General features: G+C 44.3%; 1 protein-coding gene across 3 annotated transcripts in view; it reads left to right on the top strand.

The window, feature by feature from the left end:
- EXT2 (exostosin glycosyltransferase 2) overlaps nucleotides 1-19165 on the top strand; it is a 129641-nt gene that overhangs the window by 99699 nt on the left and 10777 nt on the right. For 2 of the 3 annotated variants that reach the window (XM_089654755.1, XM_089654756.1), the window contains exons 13-14: nucleotides 3397-3479; nucleotides 11566-15047. In XM_089654755.1, the coding sequence (XP_089510881.1) occupies nucleotides 3397-3479; nucleotides 11566-11704 (222 nt within the window). In that variant the 3' untranslated portion in view covers nucleotides 11705-15047. Of the gene's footprint in view, nucleotides 1-3396; nucleotides 3480-11565; nucleotides 15048-19165 lie in introns of those variants that run through there. The other variant, XM_089654757.1, reaches the window with a different exon arrangement.

Here is a 19165-nt window from a genome sequence, read left to right as displayed (position 1 = left end):
GTGAGCGGGCCTTGTGTCCCCCAAGGAGGTATAGAGCAGACCTCGTGTCCCCCAAGGCAGTGTAGAGCGGGCCTCGTGTCCCCCAAGGCGGTGGAGAGTGGGCCTCATGTCCCTCAAGGCGGTGGAGAGCGGGCCTCGTGTCCCCCAAGGAGGTATAGAGCAGACCTCGTGTCCCCCAAGGCGGTGGAGAGCGGGCCTCGTGTCCCCCAAGGCAGTGGAGAGCAGGCCTCGTGTCCCCCAAGGAGGTCAAGAGCAGTCCTCGTGTCCCCCAAGGCGGTGGAAAGCAGGCCTCGTCTCCCCCAAGGTGGTATAGAGCGGGCCTCGTGTCCCCCAAGGCGGTGGAGAGCGGGCCTCGTGTCCCCCAAGGCGGTGGAGAGCGGGCCTCGCGTCCCCCAAGGTGGTGGAGAGCAGGCCTCGTGTCCCTCAAGGAGGTGTAGAGCTGGCCTCGAGTCCCCCGTGGCGGTGGGGAGGGTGTCTCCTCTCAGCGTAGGAGAGCGGACCTCTCCTGCACGTGTCCCCTCAGCGGCGCTGCCAAAGTAATGGTGATGCCGCGGAAACCGGAAGTTGTAAACCGGAACTCGGCTTCACAATGGGGCTTGGAGCGCAGGTACAGTCGCTCCATGCTTCTTCATCTGTGCTCGCGGCCGCTCGCCACAGAGGAATTTCTCCTCGCATTTGGCGAGCGGGCAAACGGCTTTTTCAAGCCCTGCTCTAGAGTAACATGGTAGTAAAGAAACCCATATGGAAATAAAGTTTCAGACTTTTTTTTTTTCCTTCATATAGTGCTAACATATTACCTAGCATTATACAGAAAACTAATTATGCCCATTAACCTTGGTCTCCGCCCCAGAGGAGCAGATAGTCTAATGCCCTGGCTGCAGACACAACTGTAATGACTATTTGGTCAGACACAAAGTAACCTATCGGCCTGTTTTTGAATTATGGGAGGAAATACACTCACTCAGGGATAGGATATGAATAAGGTCTTTTCTGGACTGAAACGCATAAGGAAAAATATTTCCTAGTGGGATTGACCCCAACGTTCTACCACTAGCCCTGTATAAAGATCCTACCTTATGCTAGCAAGGCTCTCTGATCAGCACCCTGACAAGCATCCTACACATGTTATTGGAGGCTCACGGCTGCTCTGTGCAAAACCATTGCACAGAGCACGTAAGTATGTTTGTTATTTAAACAAAAAAAAGTCAAATCTCTTTTCTCTCATTAAAAAAAAAAAAGTCCCAAATCATTGCTTGCTTGCCCTTTTATAGTTCCAGGGTGGTGCTGGTCATTCAACCCACTTCCTTTGAGCCCAGGGCGACAAGGGTACACCTGCTGGAGGGGCCTCAACAAGCCAGCCTTGGCTCACAGGAGAATGATACAGAGAGCAGCGCCGGCAGTGAAGGAAATAAGTATTTGATCCCCTGCTGATTTTGAATGTTTGCCCACTTACAAAGAAATGATCCGTCTAAAAATCGAATGTTCGGTGAATTGTAACACTGAGAGACAGAATAGCAACAAAAAATTCAGCTGAAATGCGTCTAACAAATGATGACTGATCTGCATGTTCATGAGGGAAATAAGTATTTGATCCCCTATCATTCAGCAGGATTTCTGGCTACCAGGTGTCTTTCATACAGGTAACAAGCTGAGATTAGAAGCAGTCTCTTAAAGAGAGTGCTGCTAATCTCATTTTGTTACCTGTATAAAAGACATCTGTCCACAGGAGCAATCGAACCATCAGATTCCAAACTCTCCACCATGGCAAAGACCAAAGAGCTGTCCGAGGATGTCAGGGACAAGATTGCCCTCATGAACATGCAAATCAGTGCAAATCAGTCATCATTTGTTAGACATGCATTTGTTTTGAATTTGTTGTTGCTATTCTGTCTCTCAGTGTTACAATACACCGAACATTCGATTTTTAGACCGATCATTTCTTTGTGAGTGGCAAACATTCAACATCAACAGGGGATCAAATACTTATTTCCTGCACTGTATATGTAAAGCGCTGCGTACATTGATGCCGCTATATAAGTACCTGAAATAAATAAATATAACGTACAGTACAGGGGCGGACTGACCATTTGGAAACTCGGGCACTGCCCGAGGGCCTGGGGTCAGTAGGGGGCCCCATGAGATGCCCCTGGTACCTTTTTCATAGGCTTTTTTGAGTTTGGGCAAGGACACAGGGGCCCCATGATCCCCTATTGCCCGGGGGCCCCATGAGTTGTCAATCCGTCCCTGCGTACAGTACAGGGGCGGACTGACCATTTGGAAACTCGGGCACTGAGTGGGCAAACATTCAAAATCAGCAGGGGATCAAATACTTATTTCCTTCACTGTATATGATTTGCTGTTCTCAACATCATTGATTAAAACCCGCTGGCTCTGAAGACGGTGGAGGATCCAAGGATGTTACAACTGGACTGAAGAAATCTCAGAAAAAGCTTCATATAAAACAAATGTAAATTAAAAGGAAAACCGGCTCAATGGGGGAAGGTGGGTGTCCTCTAACCTTTGAGGTCTGACCTTTGATAATTCTAATTTGTTGACACTTCTTCATGCGGGCACAGCCTTGTGTATCGAATCGCTGTGTTTCCGCAGTCGCCAAAACCAACCGTTGTTAAGATTTTGGGAGAGGAATCACTGGAAGCCCTATATAGATGACCATCTGTCCGCCCCGGGACAGCTGACTCAAGGAATGTTAATTACAAATTTTACTCCTTGCGAATGTTAATTTAAAAGTGATCTCGCAATCAACTTCCCCAATCCCCCCGCATTACCGGGGGTATCTTGGCCGTAGCGGCTTTGCTTTGATCGCTGGCCCTTCGCGCATTCATTTCCTGTGCTGTCACCGCCAGCCCCCTATCAGATGCCGCGGTGACACCTTCTCCGCCTGTGATCGCCGCTGTAGGTTGGTGGCTCTGGCCCCCCCCCGCCATCTCCGCGGAAGGTTTGAGGACCAAATCGTTGGCTCCTATCTCTTTTCTGGCAGGGATTACCTCCGCGCTGAGGCACCACACGGCTCGTCTGCCGCGGTGGGTGAAGGGTACAGAGGAGCCGCGAGCAGCTAGAAAACTTCACCACACCATATGATGTTTACACAGGGACCTTAGCGGTGTGAGAAGTCATTAAAAGGGAATTAAAGGGCTTGTCATCGCCAGTTTTTTTTTTCACCTCGCATAGAAATGGGAGAGGAGGAGAGCATGCAAATCCCGCAGTCTGTTTTCGTTGGATTTCAGGCTTAGCCCTGAGCTACCCGAGATGTGTAGCCTCTAGCCAGAGGATGACAAGCTGCATATCATAACAGAGAAATGTCCTGTGATGGGTAAACAATATTTCATCTGTCAGTTGTCACCTTCAACAATATTTTTTTTTTTTTCCTTCTCACAGGTCACGCCAAGGAAGAAGTTTAAATGTCCAGAATGCACCGCAATCGATGGCCTTTCCCTGGACCAGACACATATGGTGGAAAGGTAAGCTGCCTTTAAAGTAGATGGAAAACAGAAGATTTTTACCTTTCTATGCATTATAGTAAAAAAAAAAAAACCTTCTGCATACAGCTCCCTCCCAGCCCCCCCTTTACTTACCAGAGCCCTATCTTCAGCAAAAGCTTTACATAAGGGCAGAGGCTCTTTCCCTCCTCATTGGCTCAAAGACAGCAATGGTTCCCGCAGCTGTCAATCCCAGGGAGTGACGAGGGAGTTGGTGATGGGGCCAAGCCATGCTCTGTGTGTCTTTGGACACACAGAGCCGGCTCAGGAGCGAGCCTGCACAAGTGACCCTATAGCAAGTGGCTTGCTGTGGTGGGCACTCAGTCAAGGGGAGGAGCTAAGAGCGCCAGCGGGGTACCCCAGAAGAGGAGGATCAGGCCTGCTCTGTGCAAAACCATTGCACAGAGCAGTTAGAGGAGTATAGCCAAAGCTATTTTGGCTGTACTTCTCCTGTAGGTCACCGTAGTGCAGTTCATTCTGCACTACTGTGACCCGTTTTCAGCCGACGGTGGGCTAACTCCCGCTGTTACCTGACATCACAGAGCTGGATCTCCCCTCCCAGCACAAATGTTCATCCCCCGTAGCTCAAATCCTCTCTCTCTTCATATGCCCCCAGCACAAAATAAAATTCCCCCCTCCCAACACAAATCCTCTACCCCTACAATTTCCCCTCCTAGCAGAAATACCCTACAAGCACAAATCCCCCCCTCCCCCCCCCCAAAAAAAAAAAGATTCCCCTCCTAGCACAAATTCCCCTGTCCCCTCTACCTTCCCAGATTTCCCCTTCTAGATCACTTCATACCCCCTGCTGCCCCTCAAATTCCCCCGCCCAACACAAATTCTCCCCCCCCCCCCAATCTCATTGTGGTGCTCCCCACCCTCATATAATACCACAGTACCAGGGCAGCTGCTCCCCCTGCTCACCGCTCGTCCCAGCCCTGGATGCAGCAGCGGACCGATGCTGCGTCCACCTAAGTGCACCTTTTTTTCCTGAAAATCATACTTCTCTTTAAGTTTGTTATTTTGAAAAAAAAAAACTGATCCTTTGCAATTACTGTAACTCTTCTAGTTTTGATTGAAGGGAATGTATCAAAATGTGAGCAGCTGTGCATGGCCACCAATCAGCTTTAATCTTACATTTTCAAAGCTTAAAGTGGAGTTTTAAGCTTCCCCCCTAATTAGTTCCCCTAATTAGTTTTTTTTTTTTTTTTAAAAAAAGCTCCCCTGTGATTGATAGTACTTGCACATTAATATTAGCATCATGTCCTAACTGTCTTTATGCTAGTTACTTTAAGTGATTTATCTCTTACATGATCTCGGAAGCAGGCAGGGGCCATCTCGGATGTGGGCATCTGAAGCCCGCTCGTGTATTTCCAGGATTAGGTGCAACTGGCTACCCAGCATGCATCTCCTGATCTCATGCCTGCGCAGTAATGACACTGCGAGGCGCAATTAGACGATTACAGGTTTCAATGGTGGCGGCGGCAGTGGAAGTTCCCGCCCCATTGTTATGGAAACCTGTCAATCAACACAAAACAGTAGTTCCCAAAAATACTGTGAGATTTAACTGTTAGGCTTCCCGAGGACTCCTGGGATAGATGACACTCCAAAAACATGCTGGTAGGTTAATTGGATCCTGTCTAGATTGGCCCTAGTATGTGCATGTATGAATGTGAGTTAGGGACCTTAGATTGTACGCCCCTTGAGGGTTAGGGACTGATGGGAATGTACAATATATACAGTTAGGTCCATTTATATTTGAACACAGGCACGATTTTAGTTTTTTTCAGGTATTTATCAAAACATATTCAAGCTATAGTTCTATAATGGATATGGGCTGAAAGTGCGCACTCTCAGGTTTAATTTGAGGGTATGTACATCCAAATTGGAGGAAGGGTTTATCAATTACAGCTCTTAAGAGTAGCCATCCCCCCTTTTTAAGGGACCAAAAGTAATTGGACAATTGAATATAATCATAAATAAAATGTTTATTTGTAATATTTTGTTGAGAATCCTTTACTGGCAATGACTGCCTGAAGTCTGGAACCCATGGACATGACCAAAGACTGGGGTTCCTCCTTTCTGATGCTTTGCCTGAAGTCTGGAACCCACGGACATGACCAAAGACTGGGTTTCCTCCTTTCTGATGCTTTGCCTGAAGTCTGGAACCCATGGACATTACCAAAGGCTCGGTTTCCTCCTTTCTGATGCTTTGTCAGGCTCTAACTGCAGCTGTCTTCAGTTGTTCTTTGTTTGTGGCTCTTTCTGCCTTTAGTTTTGCCTTCAGCAAGTGAAATGCATGCTCAATTGGGTTGAGATCAAGTGATTGACTCGGCCATTGCAGAATATTCCACTTCTTTTCCTTCAAAAGCTCCTGGGTTGCTTTTGCAGTGTGTTTTGGATCATTGCCCATCTGTACTATGAAGTGCCGTCTAATCAACTTTGCTGCATTTGGCTGAATCTGGGGTGACAGTATATCTGTAAACACTGCAGAATTCATCCGGCTTCTTCTGTCTTCTGTCACATCATCAATAACCACCAATGACCCAGTGCCACTGAAAGCCATGCATGTCCATGCCATCACCCTGCCTCCACCATGTTTTACAGATGATGTTGTGTGCTTTGGATCATGAGCTGTTCCAAGCCTTCTCTGCACTTTTGTCTTCCCATCATTCTGGTACAGATTAATCTTAGTTTCATCCGTCCAAAGAATGCTTTTCCAGAACTGGTCTTTTTTTTCTGGCAAAGTCTAATCTGGCTTTTCTATTCTTCAGGCTTATGAATGGTTTGCACTTTGTGGTGAACCCTCTGTATTTGCTCTCGTGAAGTCTTCTCTTGATTGTAGACTTTGACAATGATACGCCAACCTCCTGGAGAGTGTCCTTCACTTGTCTGGATGTCGTGAATGGTTTTTTTTTACCATAGAGAGGATCCTGCGATCATCCACCACTGTTGTCTTCCATGGACGTCCATGCCTTTTTATGTTGCTGAGCTCACCAGTGCGTTCTTCTTTCCTCAGAATGTACCAAACTGTTGATTTGGCCACTCCTAATGTTGCTGCGATCTTTCTGATGGATTTGTTTAGTTTTTGAAGCCTTACAATGGCCGCTTTCACTTGCATGGACAGCTCCTTTGACCGCATGATGTAGGTTCACAGCAATAGATTCCAAATGCAAATACCGCACGTAGAATCAACTCCAGACCTTTACCTGCTTAACTGATGAATAAATAACGAAGGAGTAGCCCACACCTGGCCATAAAACAGCTTTTGATTCAATTGTCCAATTACTTTTGCTCCCTTGAAAAAGGGGGGATGGCTACTCTTACGAGCTGTAATTCCTAAACCCTTCTTCCAATTTGGATGTACATACCCTCAAATTAAACCAGAGAGTGTGCACTGTCCGCCCATATCCATTATAGAACTATAGCTTGAATATGTTTTGGAAAATACCTGAAAAAAACTGAAATTGTGCCTGTGTCCAAATATATATGGACCCAACTGTATGTAAAGCGCTGCGTAAATTGACGGTGCTATATGAGTACCTGAAATAAATACAATTTTTTTAAAAAGGCCAGGGATGTAAAACTGAAAGTTGATTTGCACAGGGTCAGGACCGGGATGACATACCTGTAATAAATATATGAAATATATAAAAAAATACGAATATCCCAGGAGTCCATGGGAATCACCTAACGATGTCAACGCGTAGGTGCCTGGGACCAGAAGTGCCATTCGGATCCCTTAAAAAAAAAAAGGTATTTCGAAAAACTATATATTTACAAGTCCCTCTGTTCTCAATACCCCCCTGGTGTACATTTCTAAATGGATATATATATATATATATACATTTAGGAATGTACACCAAGGGGGCATTGAGAACAGAGGGAACTCCACTTTAACTGAACAAGCCTTTCATGTCTAGCAAAATATTATGTGGCAAGGTCTGTGGGCCAAGAGAGGTCACCGGGAGACCTACTGTCCTTAGTGGTCATTAGGACAAGCCTTCCAGAGAATTATGGTTGACCTGCCAATGCTTCAGAAAGGCCCAGCTGGGAGGGGGTTAACAGGCTCTCTGAGTTATGTAAGCCGTCATCTCTGTCCATATGTAGGAACTTCACCATTCAGGCCTTATCTGTAGCTGGGGCCGAGGGCTGATTGCTCTCCTGTCAAGCAATCGGCTGCAGGAATGGCAGGAATGTGAGGGGGGGATTGGAAGACCCACAGGAGGGAATAGGGCTGTACGTATCCCCTGTGCAGGTCTCTTATTGCCTGCCTGGCTGATTAACCCCTTCTCCGGCTATCCAGCTCACGCCTCTTGTGCTTTTCCCTTGGTCTCCTCTCTAGATGTGTCTCCTATACTTCACTGGGAGGATAGGGAGAATCTGATTGCTATGGGAAACCATCCAACATCCATCCTGTACTAGTCTGTCATCTGAAAGGTGGATTCTGATTGGTCGCTATGGCTCTTTGTATTTAGAACTACGCCGTTTCTGCGTTCCCATATAAGAACGCAGCTTGAGACTAAAAAACACAGAGGGCAAATTCATAAAGGGGCCCATAGGGCTAGTCATTACTTACTTTGGTCTCTGAAAAGCTATCCACGTTCAGATTTTCAGGGAGAATTTGACAGGCGTTCCTCTCTCTCTCCTCCGCTGCTGTTAATCACAGCCTGTGAGAAGGTGGGGGTGGCTCAGGGATAAGCACGTACCAGTGGCCCCCCATAGCAAGCGGCTTTCTATGGGGGCACAGCTCAGGGGGTAGGAGCCAGAATCGCTGGCGGGGCACCCAAGAAGAGGAGGATCGGGGCTGGTCTGTGCAAAACTACTGCAGGTAAGTATAACATGTTTGTTATTTTAAAAAGAAAAAAAAATAAACCTAGTTACATAGTTAGTCTGGCTGAGAAAAGACAAAAGTCCATCCAGTTCAACCATTAAAAAAAAAAAAAAAGTTATAATCCTACACCCACAGTTGATCCAGAGGAAGGCAAAAAACCCAGCAAAGCACGATCCAATTTGCTCCTGCAGGGTAAAACAATTCCTTCCTGATCCCCGGAGAGGCAATCGGATATTCCCTGGATCAACTTTACCTGTAAACAAGGCTTTAGTATCACTTTAGGATAAACCAGGCTATAAGCATTCAATTGCCAACCATATTTTAAAGCCCCCCTCCAGGCAAAAATCTAAATGATTTTGTGTATAGCCTTTATTGTACCTTGTTGCCTTCCGTCAAAGCATAATCCTGATCCATACAACAATATCCCTTTTTAAAGTCCAATTTTACTAGCGCTTTGAGCGCCATTTCCCGCCCTGGGGACCATAAACTTTCTGCCGATTGTTAACCGCATGGGCATCACTGCCCTCATTGGCCCAGTGTAGTTCTCTGTGCGTGATTAGTCCAGTTGGTGTAATTAATTTATTGCTGATGTCTTCAGCCCGCCTTTCATGTTTCCGCCCACAGCTCCTCCCACTACATGCAATTCTGGCTCAGGACATGAACTAGGGGACTAGTCCAATAACACAGGTGGAAATTACAAGACCATGATGAACAGATACTCCTTTAGGACCCAGCAGGCCCCTCCCACTATAGGCTGTCGGCAGCAAACTAGAGGAGAGGGCGGAGACGAGACCATTTTCCCTGCACAAGGAAGCAGTGACCAGTGTTTGGTGGAGTGGGAATCAAGGCTGCACACTGATGTCGTCAAAATAGTAAAAGCACCAAACTTCAGCTCTTGTTTGACGACAAGATTACCTGTGCGCTGTTTGTTCTCATTTCTTAACTCAATATTGAACGATCATTTGTACACGTCCGTCCACAAACTGTGGAATAGCCTGCATGGGGTTTTTTTTTTTTAATTTTTTATATTTTATAAACATTTATTGACAAAAAAAAAAAAGATAGTAAAAGCACCGGCTTCCTGCACAGTCTGTGCCTGTAGCCACACATAGCTACGCGTTTCACCCTATTGGGTTTAGTTGTACAGGCAGCTGCGAGCTCTGGTGCTGAACAGTAAAGTTCATTTACCCTCTGGAGGTGGCGAGCGGCTCCAGAACATTGTTGTAAGTTGGGGGAAATGACGTTTTAAAGAGATCACTGGGGCTGTTGTCCTGGTCCTGAACCTGACTTGTGCAAAGCAAGTTTTAGTTTTACGTCCTCGGCCTGTGTTCTTTTATTTATTTATTACAGGTACTTTTATAGCGCTGTCAATTTACACAGCGCTTTACATATACATGGGCAGCACAGTGGCTGAATGGTTAGCATTTCCACCTGGCAGTAGTAGGGTCATTGGTTCAAATCCCAACCATGGCACCACCTGCCTGGAGTTTGCATGTTCTCTCTGTGCCTGCGTGGGTTTCCTCCCACACTCCAAAGACATGCTGGTAGGTTAATTGGCTCCTGTCTAAATTGCCCCTAGTATGTGTATGTATGAATGTAAGTTAGGGACCTTAGATTGTACACCCCTTGAGGGTTAGGCACTGAATGTACAATATATATTTGCATAAATTGACTATATAAGTACCTTAAAGAAATGAAAATAAAATAAATCTGTGAAAAGTGCTGAATTTATACAGCTTGTAGAGCTCTCAAAAAAGGGGGATCTGAAGTTACACTTGAGGGTTAGGGACTGATGTGAATGTACAATATATATGTAAAGCGTGGCGTAAATTGATGGCGCTATATAAGTACCTGAAATAAATAAATATATTGTACATTCACATCAGTCCCTAACCCTCAAGTGTAACTTCAGATCCCCCTTTTTTGAGAGCTCTACAAGCTGTATAAATTTAGCACTTTTCACGGATTTATTTTATTTTTATTTATTTCAGGTACTTATATAGCGCCATCAATTTACGCAGCACTTTACATATATATTGTACATTCCCATCAGTCCCTAACCCTCAAGGGGTGTACAATCTAAGGTCCCTAACCCTCAAGGGGTGTACAATCTAAGGTCCCCATTCCTCAAGGGGTGTACAATCTAAGGTCCCCATTCCTCAAGGGGCGTACAATCTAAGGTCCCTAACCCTCAAGGGGTGTACAATCTAAGGTCCCTAACCCTCAAGGGGTGTACAATCTAAGGTCCCCATTCCTCAAGGGGTGTACAATCTAAGGTCCCCATTCCTCAAGGGGCGTACAATCTAAGGTCCCTAACCCTCAAGGGGTGTACAATCTAAGGTCCCCATTCCTCAAGGGGTGTACAATCTAAGGTCCCCATTCCTCAAGGGGTGTACAATCTAAGGTCCCCATTCCTCAAGGGGCGTACAATCTAAGGTCCCTAACCCTCAAGGGGCGTACAATCTAAGGTCCCTAACCCTCAGGTGGTGCACAATCTAAGGTCCCCATTCCTCAAGGGGTGTACAATCTAAGGTCCCCATTCCTCAAGGGGCGTACAATCTAAGGTCCCTAACCCTCAAGGGGCGTACAATCTAAGGTCCCTAACCCTCAAGGGGCGTACAATCTAAGGTCCCTAACCCTCAAGGGGTGTACAGTCTAAGGTCCCTAACTCACATTCATACATACACATCTCTATCTATCCATTCAGTCGTATCCCACCCTTGGTGATTGCATGGGCCGTCACTCGTAAGCGACTTTTTCCATGAATTCTCTTAGCAATTATTTTTACAGGGTAGGTTGCCAGGTCTTTCCCCAACCCCTACCATGCAGGAGATCCCACATGGCCAGGGATGAACTAGGACAATTTAGGCAGGAGCCAATTCACCTACCAGCATGGCTTTGGAGTGTGGGAGGAAACCCACACAGGGAGAACATGCAAACTCCAGGCAGGTGGTGCCGTGGTTGGGATTCGAACCAACGACCCTAGTACTGCCAGGCGGATGTGCTAACCATTTTATTTGATATTCTTGTTGCACAATAAAGGTTGCACACTTTTGATGAGCGACCGTAAAGTTCTCTATAAAATAACAACAGATCATAGCTCTAGATATCAAAGCAGTGAAAGTAGAAGTCTGCCGTTTGGTAGATTGCTGAAATATCCATAAATGTTTATTAGCAGCTCCTGCCTCCGGCGTCATAAATCACGTTGTCTTCGCTGCGTATTCCTTCCCCCAGGTCAGAATGCATTAATAAATTCGCCAGCGTCTTTGGCACCATGCCTCTGAAAGTGGTGGAGCACCGGGCAGACCCCGTCCTGTACAAAGATGACTTCCCAGAGAAGCTGAAGAGTTTCCCCAACATCGGCAGTCTGTGAGGAGGAGAACGGTGTGCCCCCCCCCCCATCTGACGCCATCATCGCAGCACACCCTACGGTTGAGCTTGATCCATCCGCATGGGTATTGACCTTCACGGTTCATTTTCCTTTTCAGTGCATCTCAATGACTTCCTTAAGAGACATTTGAGGACATTATTTATGTCGAAAAACTTCATAGTATCTGCAGCGCATCTGTTGACCTCACTTCCGAAGAACTCGAGGTAACGGTCCCTCCCCCCTCAAAGTTGCGTCCACATGCCACAAAGCCAAGGAGGAGGAGTTACGGTATAATAATGCGGTTATTTGCCTTCTGCAATTGCCAGTATTGCCCAATCTGATAGATTCTGGAAAAAAAAAAAGATACAAGCCTTTGCATCAATGTTTCTGTTTTATGTAGAATTGCATAGTTTGTCCTGGAATCATTTCAGTTGGTTTGCCTTTTTGTTTCAACTTTAAAGCTGAACTCCAGGGCTCACAATCTTTTATTTACATATATTTCTCTGTGCGCAGAGCAAAGCTGTGGGAGGGACCCAGGATCCTTTTACTAACGCGTTTCACCCCCTCCTGGGGCTCAAAGCTGAATTCTGGTGTCAAAACCATTTATTTACATATATTCCTCAATAGCCAGCAAAGTAGCAGTGAAGTCACCGCTGTCCTCTACATGGCCCTGTGCAGAGAGCAAAGCTGTGGGAGGGACCCAGGATCCTTTCACTAACGCGTTTCACCCCCTTCTAGGACTCTGATCTGAATACTGGTCACAAAACCATTTATTTAAATATATTCCTCAATAGCCAGCAAAGTAGCAGTGAAGTCATCGCTGTCCTCTACATGGCCCTGTGCACAGAGCAAAGCTGTGGGAGGGACCCAGGGTTCTTTATAACGCGGTTCACCCCTTCTAGAACTCAAAGCTGAATTCTGGTCTCAAAACCATTTATTTAAATATATTCCTCAAAAGCCAGCAAAGTACCAGTGAAGTCATCACCGTCCTCTACATGGCCCTGTGCACAGAGCAAATCTGTGGGAGGGACCCAGGGTCCTTTAATAACGCGTTTCACCCCTTCTAGGGCTCTGATCTGAATACTGGTCACAAAACCATTTATTTAAATATTTTCCCTAATAGCCTTCAAAGCAGCCGTGATTTCATCACTGTCCTCCACATAGACTGTGCAAAGAGGAAAGCTGTGGGATGGACGCAGGATCCTTTCACTAACACGTTTCACCTCTTCCTGGAACTCAAAACTGAATTCTGGTTACAAAACCATTTATTTAAATATAATCCTCAATAGCCACCAAAGTAGCAGTGATGGCATCACTGTCCTTTACATGGACTTTGCACAGAGCAAAGCTATGGGAGGGACCCAGGATCCTTCCTTTGACACGTTTTACCCCCTTCTACTTCTCCGATCTGAATATTGGCCACAAAACCATTTATTTAAATATTGTCCTCAATAGCCACCCATGCAGTAAAGATGTCATCACTGTTCTCTACATAGCCTGTGCAAAGAGCAATGCTGTGGGATGGACCCAGGATCCTTTCCATTTACGCGTTTCACCCCTTCCTTGGACTCAAAGCTGAATTCTGGTTGCAAAACCATTTATTTAAATATATTCCTCAATAGCCACCAAACCAGCAGTGATGTCATCACTGTCCTCTATATGGCCTGTGCAGAGAGAAAAGCTGTGGGAGGGACCTTGCAGGCACCACCCACTACCGGAGGGGGTGGAGACAACACCGGTCACCCTGCACAAGGAGAGAGAGCAGCAGTGTGCGGTCTTCATCACAGGAAGCTCCTGCACAGAGGGAAAGTATCACACTGGATTATTTCACAGACCTGGAAGAAATACAAATAGATTCACTTATCCCAAAGTTCAGCTTTAATGTTTTTTGCTTTTGTTTTTTGTTTTTTTCATTTAAAGAACGGGTTATATACTGCTGTGTATGTTATGTTTATCATTTTGGTATTATCTTGATCCTGTGGAAATTTCCAGAAAAATGTATGTGCAATAGAAGCCTTGGGACTATGATAGAAGTTGGTAATCTGTACAATCCTGTCTATGGAGCAAACTGAAGACAACCGTATGAATTACACTACGCAGCAGCTATTGGTTGTTACTGTCTGACAGATGTCAACTGTTACTGTAAATCCTAACTGGATGACATTTAATTTGCAATAATTCGGTGTATCATATACAGTTGCCATTTTTTTTTAAGTCATAAAATACATTTTTTTAACTTTTTTTGCCCCTAATTTTCTTTGTTGCATTTCCCTTTAGTTTGCAATAATTCGGTGTATCATATACAGTTGCCATTTTTTTTAAAAGTCATAAAATACATTTTTTTTGCCCCTTAATTTTTTTGTTGCATTTCCCTTTAGTTTGCAATAATTCGGTGTATCATATACAGTTGCCATTTTTTTTTGTCATAAAAAACATTTTTGTTTCCTTTTTTTGCCCCTTAATTTTCTTTGTTGCATTTCCCTTTAGTTTACAATAATTTGGTGTATCATATACAGTTACCATTTTTTTTAAAAGTCCTAAAATACATTTTTTTCCCTTTTTTTGCCCCTTAATTTTTTTGTTGCATTTCCCTTTAGTTTGCAATAATTTGGTGTATCATACAGTTGCCATTTTTTTTAAAGTCATAAAAAACATTTTTGTTTCCTTTTTTTGCCCCTTAATTTTTTTTGTTGCATTTCCCTTTAGTTTGCAATAATTCGGTGTATCATATACAGTTGCCATTTTTTTTAAAGTCATAAAATAAATTTTTTTTCTTTTTTTGCCCCTTAATTTTTTTTTGTTGCATTTCCCTTTAGTTTGCAATAATTTGGTGTATCATATACAGTTGCCATTTTTTTTAAAGTCATGAAATACACTTTTTTTTCCCTTTTTTTGCCCCTTAATTGTTTTTGTTGCCTTTTAGAGCTGCTGATCTCCTCCGGTCTGTCCGTTGCACGCTCCAGCATCAGCTGCTTATCAGCGATCTGAACCAGCTTCTTAATAATGACTACAGTGACCCATACCTGCCCAGCCAGCATCCTCATGATATGTTAAAATAATAGCATGTCATTCATTTTGCCAGCAATCATGTAAAACTGATCAGTTTTTGGGGGGAGGGTTGGCCTTTAATGGTACTTTACCTGTTCTTTTTTTTTTTCTATTATTTTTTTTAATGTTCTCATCAGATTCATTGTGACCAGAATGCAGAGTGATCAGCTGATCTGTTGATTGTTACGGTTATTAACACACCTGACACATTTAATTTTCGTTTTGTAACCTTTTTTTTTTTTTTTTTTTTTAAGAATTGTTTTATTTCAAAGAAGTGACTAAAACCACTACAAGAGTTTTCCTGTGTATTGTACTATCACTTTGAAAAATAATGGTTCCTTTGCTGAAGCTATGTAGAAAGCATTCCCAAATTCTGTGTGACAGAGGGGGTTTAACCCCCCTAGCAGTCTGATTATGTCACTATTTCTGTGCTCAAAGCGGTACATTTTTTTGCATGGAAATATGTTGATTTTTTTATTGTAGGCTGTAATTTTTAGGAATAACTCCCTGAAATCTGTCCGGACAAGAGTCTAGTAAACATCCCGGGTATGATAAAATTTGAAACAAGAAATCATAAATTATAATTTAATAAATAATTATAAAAAATAATATAATAAATGTAATTCAATAATATAATCAAACCAAAAACACTGAAATGTGAAATATAGCGCCAAGTTCGCACATCGCTGAGCAAAGTCGCAGAATCGTTTTCAGTGTCTGATGAGGAATTTCCCCCACGAATCATTATCACTCAATTCTGCAAGTGGTTCTGATTTACTATCGCTGTTCTCTAGCCGGTCTAAAACCGCTTTTGACCTAAAAGGACGCTTTTTGGACGCCATGGACGTTTCTCAGTTTCCAGGCAGAAAGAACAGTAAAAATGCAGGCAGGGCGCCGGACAAAGCACTCGGGACAAAATGTATGTGAAATGGTTTGATACAGGAATGTTATACTATGTGATTTTAGTGAATGTCACTTTTTCACATTTTTTAATTTCCCGCCAGTTCCGTCCCCCGTATGTCCTGACGTCGCAGGGAACAGAACCCGGAAGACAGATGCCGGCATCGGCCGGAGGACATTACAGGGGACACTGCAGGAGGGACATCGCGGGAGCGCAGGACAAGGTAAGTGATTGAGGGATCCCGGAGCAACGCTGCAGTGCATTCCCGAGTGTAGCTCGGGGTTACCACTTGTGGTGCTGAAACTTTACCTTGAGCTACACTCAGGAATACAGCCGGGGGGGTTACAACTAAATTCCAGGCAAACCAATAAAGTGGTTGTAAAGCTCTAAAAAATGAACAAAGCATATCCCTCTATGAAAACACAGCAAACTCTGTACCCCTGCGCTTCGGGATGGACTTGGCTAGGGTTATGGTAACAGATATCCTGGAAAATGCACTCCTTGCTGCCCTCAATGGACCGGGGTAGTCCAATGTCACTGGATACAAATAAAAACAAGCAGAGGGCGCGCCAGCCAAGTGCATTATCATAAAAAAATTTATTGGAAGGATGTAAATATCGTCCTCACAATAGGCAAACAGGTCAAAGGCACATCACACTAAACAGCGGCGTCCAATCCACATTGCATGGAAGTCCAGGGTTCCATTTTTTTGGACTTATAACAGGTTAACGCGTTTCGAGGTCTCAACCTCTTCCTCAGAGCCACCAAGCGGTGAGACTGTACCTCTCTTATATATGTTAGCTAATGCAGATTCTAGAAACACATGTGGGCCGTCCCTGGTTGTACCAGAGGCGGAGACTGGCGCAGTCTCACTGCTTGGTGGCTCTGAGGAAGAGGTTGAAAAAAAAAGAAGAAAAAAAACAGATTCAGTTACTTTGCCTGGAGTTAGCCTTGAACCATAAATGATCATTTTCATTATCCGTTGATCCATCAGTATTAAAATAAATGGGATTTTTTTTTATATTCGCCACGACAGGAACACCTGGCCCTGCTCTTCAGATGGTCATCTATCTATCTATCTATCTATCTATCTATCTATCTATCTATCTATCATTATCTATCTATCTATCTATCTATCTATCTATCTATTCTATATTAACTATCTATCTGTCTATCTATTCTATATTATCTATCTATCTATCTATCTATCTATCTATCTATCTATCTATCTATCTATCTATCTATCTATCTATCTATCTATCTATCTATCTATCCTATATCATCTATCTATCTATCTATCTATCTATCTATCATCAATCTATCTATCCAGTTGTATCTTACCCTTGGTGATTGTATGGACCGTAAGCGACTTTTTCCATGAATTCTCTTAGCAATTATTTTACAGGGTAGGTTGCCAGGTCTTTCCCCAACCCCCACCATGCAGGAGATCCCCCATGGCCAGGGATGAAACTAGAACAATTTAGACAGGAGCCAAATAACCTACCAGCAAGTCTCCGGAGTACCTGGAGGAAACCCACGCGAACACAGGGAGAACATGCAAACTCCATGCAGGAGGTGCCATGGTTGGGATTTGGACCCATGACCCAATTACTGCAAGGCAGAAGTGCTAACCACTAAGCCACTGTGCTGCCCTCAGATGGTCATAGATGGATATAATTTTACCGAAAATTCTTAGGAAAGTTTGTTTCTCTGAGCATTAGTGGGGTCAAATCGGCATGTGTTTTCAACCACAGTGATGAGATTATTTGAAGGAGCAGGATGGAAAAATGTTGTCAAATGAATCTGTTTTTTTTCAGTAAAGTCCATTCATTTCAAAACTAAATCTTAAAAAGTAAGGGAAATCTTTCAAATGATATTCGAATGTTCTGAGAATTTTCATAGAAATTTTCCTAAGAATTTTTGTTCGAAATTATATCCATCTATGGCAGCTTCACAGCCTTCTTGTCTAGGTGGGAATGTCACCCCAACCCAACCCCCCCGGGCAATGCCTTCTGGGACGCCAACATTCATGCATCCCAGGAGGCCTTGGGTCAACTGCAAGAACCAGAGAGATACGAGCAGTCTCCTGATGATGCAAGAAGAGAAAAAGATGGCCCAGGACCCAAAATATTGAGATGAAGCAGCGGCTTACACCAGACATTTTCTACATTTGGTGGACTATCAAAAAATTATTTTTACCAAACCCTCTCACTAATTAAGTGTTGTTATATGTAACCAAAATACTCTTAACTCGAAACAAAAGCCCCTAAACTAAGGTATAGCCTCAGCATAGGGTGAGAAGTGGTTTACTCAATGGCAGACGAGGTTTGGTGGAATGGTGAGTATGTTTTTGGAGGACAACCCATCTCTCAAGGAACGAGGGGAATATATTATAAAGGTAGACAGAAGTTCCTCTTCAATCATCAGGAATTATCTCTATGAATACGTCCAGATTGAGTGCAAAACAAGTGAGGAGTCACGTTGGGTAGGAGTAATGATACAAGAATATCCATCCAATGATGTCAATGTTTATTGAAAGTGGAGAAAAAAACCATAGAGGTGTGTGGCCTGGATTTTTTTTTTACTTGTGGCTACAGGAAGAATCCCAGATTGGGTCTGGCATGCAAGGCAGATGGTCTCATGGAAGTTGACTTCATCGGTTCTGTTTGGAAGTGGATGGTTTAGACATATCAACATATTTCCATGGTGTTTGTCACTGTCCTTGTTAGGGATGTAATGCAAACTCGCTGTGGGTTCAGTCATGTCTGATCTGCAAGACCCAGAGCTCCAACACAAATGCGGCCCTTTGCTATAGATCTAGTAATATAAAAGTACACTCCAGTCAAAGGCATGGGATGCATAGGGGGGGCACAAAATACCTGCTCTGACTTCTGTTATTTCAATCTAGACATTATAGTATCTGTCAATCGCACTCCCTTTTGCAGGTAATTTGCTCATCTGAGATCCCCTGTTTGTATTGGGGGGGAGGGGTGGTGGTGTATTTAGGTTTTGTGCTGCCCTAGGCAACACAAAAATGCCCCCCTCAGAGAGAGCCAGACATTGACTAACAACACCGCTGCCCCCCTCACCCTAGAGAGCCTTCCATTACCACTACCCCCATACACCAGCCACCATCGCCCATGGCGAGAGAAAGAAAGACACTCAACTTCACAGCTCCGGGAACGAGAGCCGGGCTGTGCATACACCGTCATGAAACCTGTACCTCTCTCGGAACCCACCAGGTCCACATGCCGCGTGTTTCCCTTCTTCCAGGGGGTAGTGCTGCCCCCCTGAAAAATGCCACCCTAGGCAAATGCCTTGTAGAATTCCCCCCTGGGGATGGGAGAGATGGATTCCAAACACACCTACTGCAGCTATGTTCTAAAATGCTTCTCACAGCAAGTTCCAATCAGCCTTAGATCATTGTATCCGACCGGTGATAAATTATGTGGAAAGGTTACACAATACAGATTTATGAAGCAGATCCATCCAACATGTGAGAAACATCGTCAGTT

The sequence above is a fragment of the Staurois parvus genome, unplaced genomic scaffold (assembly GCF_062004578.1).
Source record: "Staurois parvus isolate SC_StPar_1 unplaced genomic scaffold, SC_StPar_1.0 ptg000796l, whole genome shotgun sequence".
NCBI lineage: Eukaryota > Metazoa > Chordata > Amphibia > Anura > Ranidae > Staurois > Staurois parvus.
Note: the sequence above shows the minus strand (reverse complement) of the source record. Positions and strands in the feature narration are given on the sequence as shown.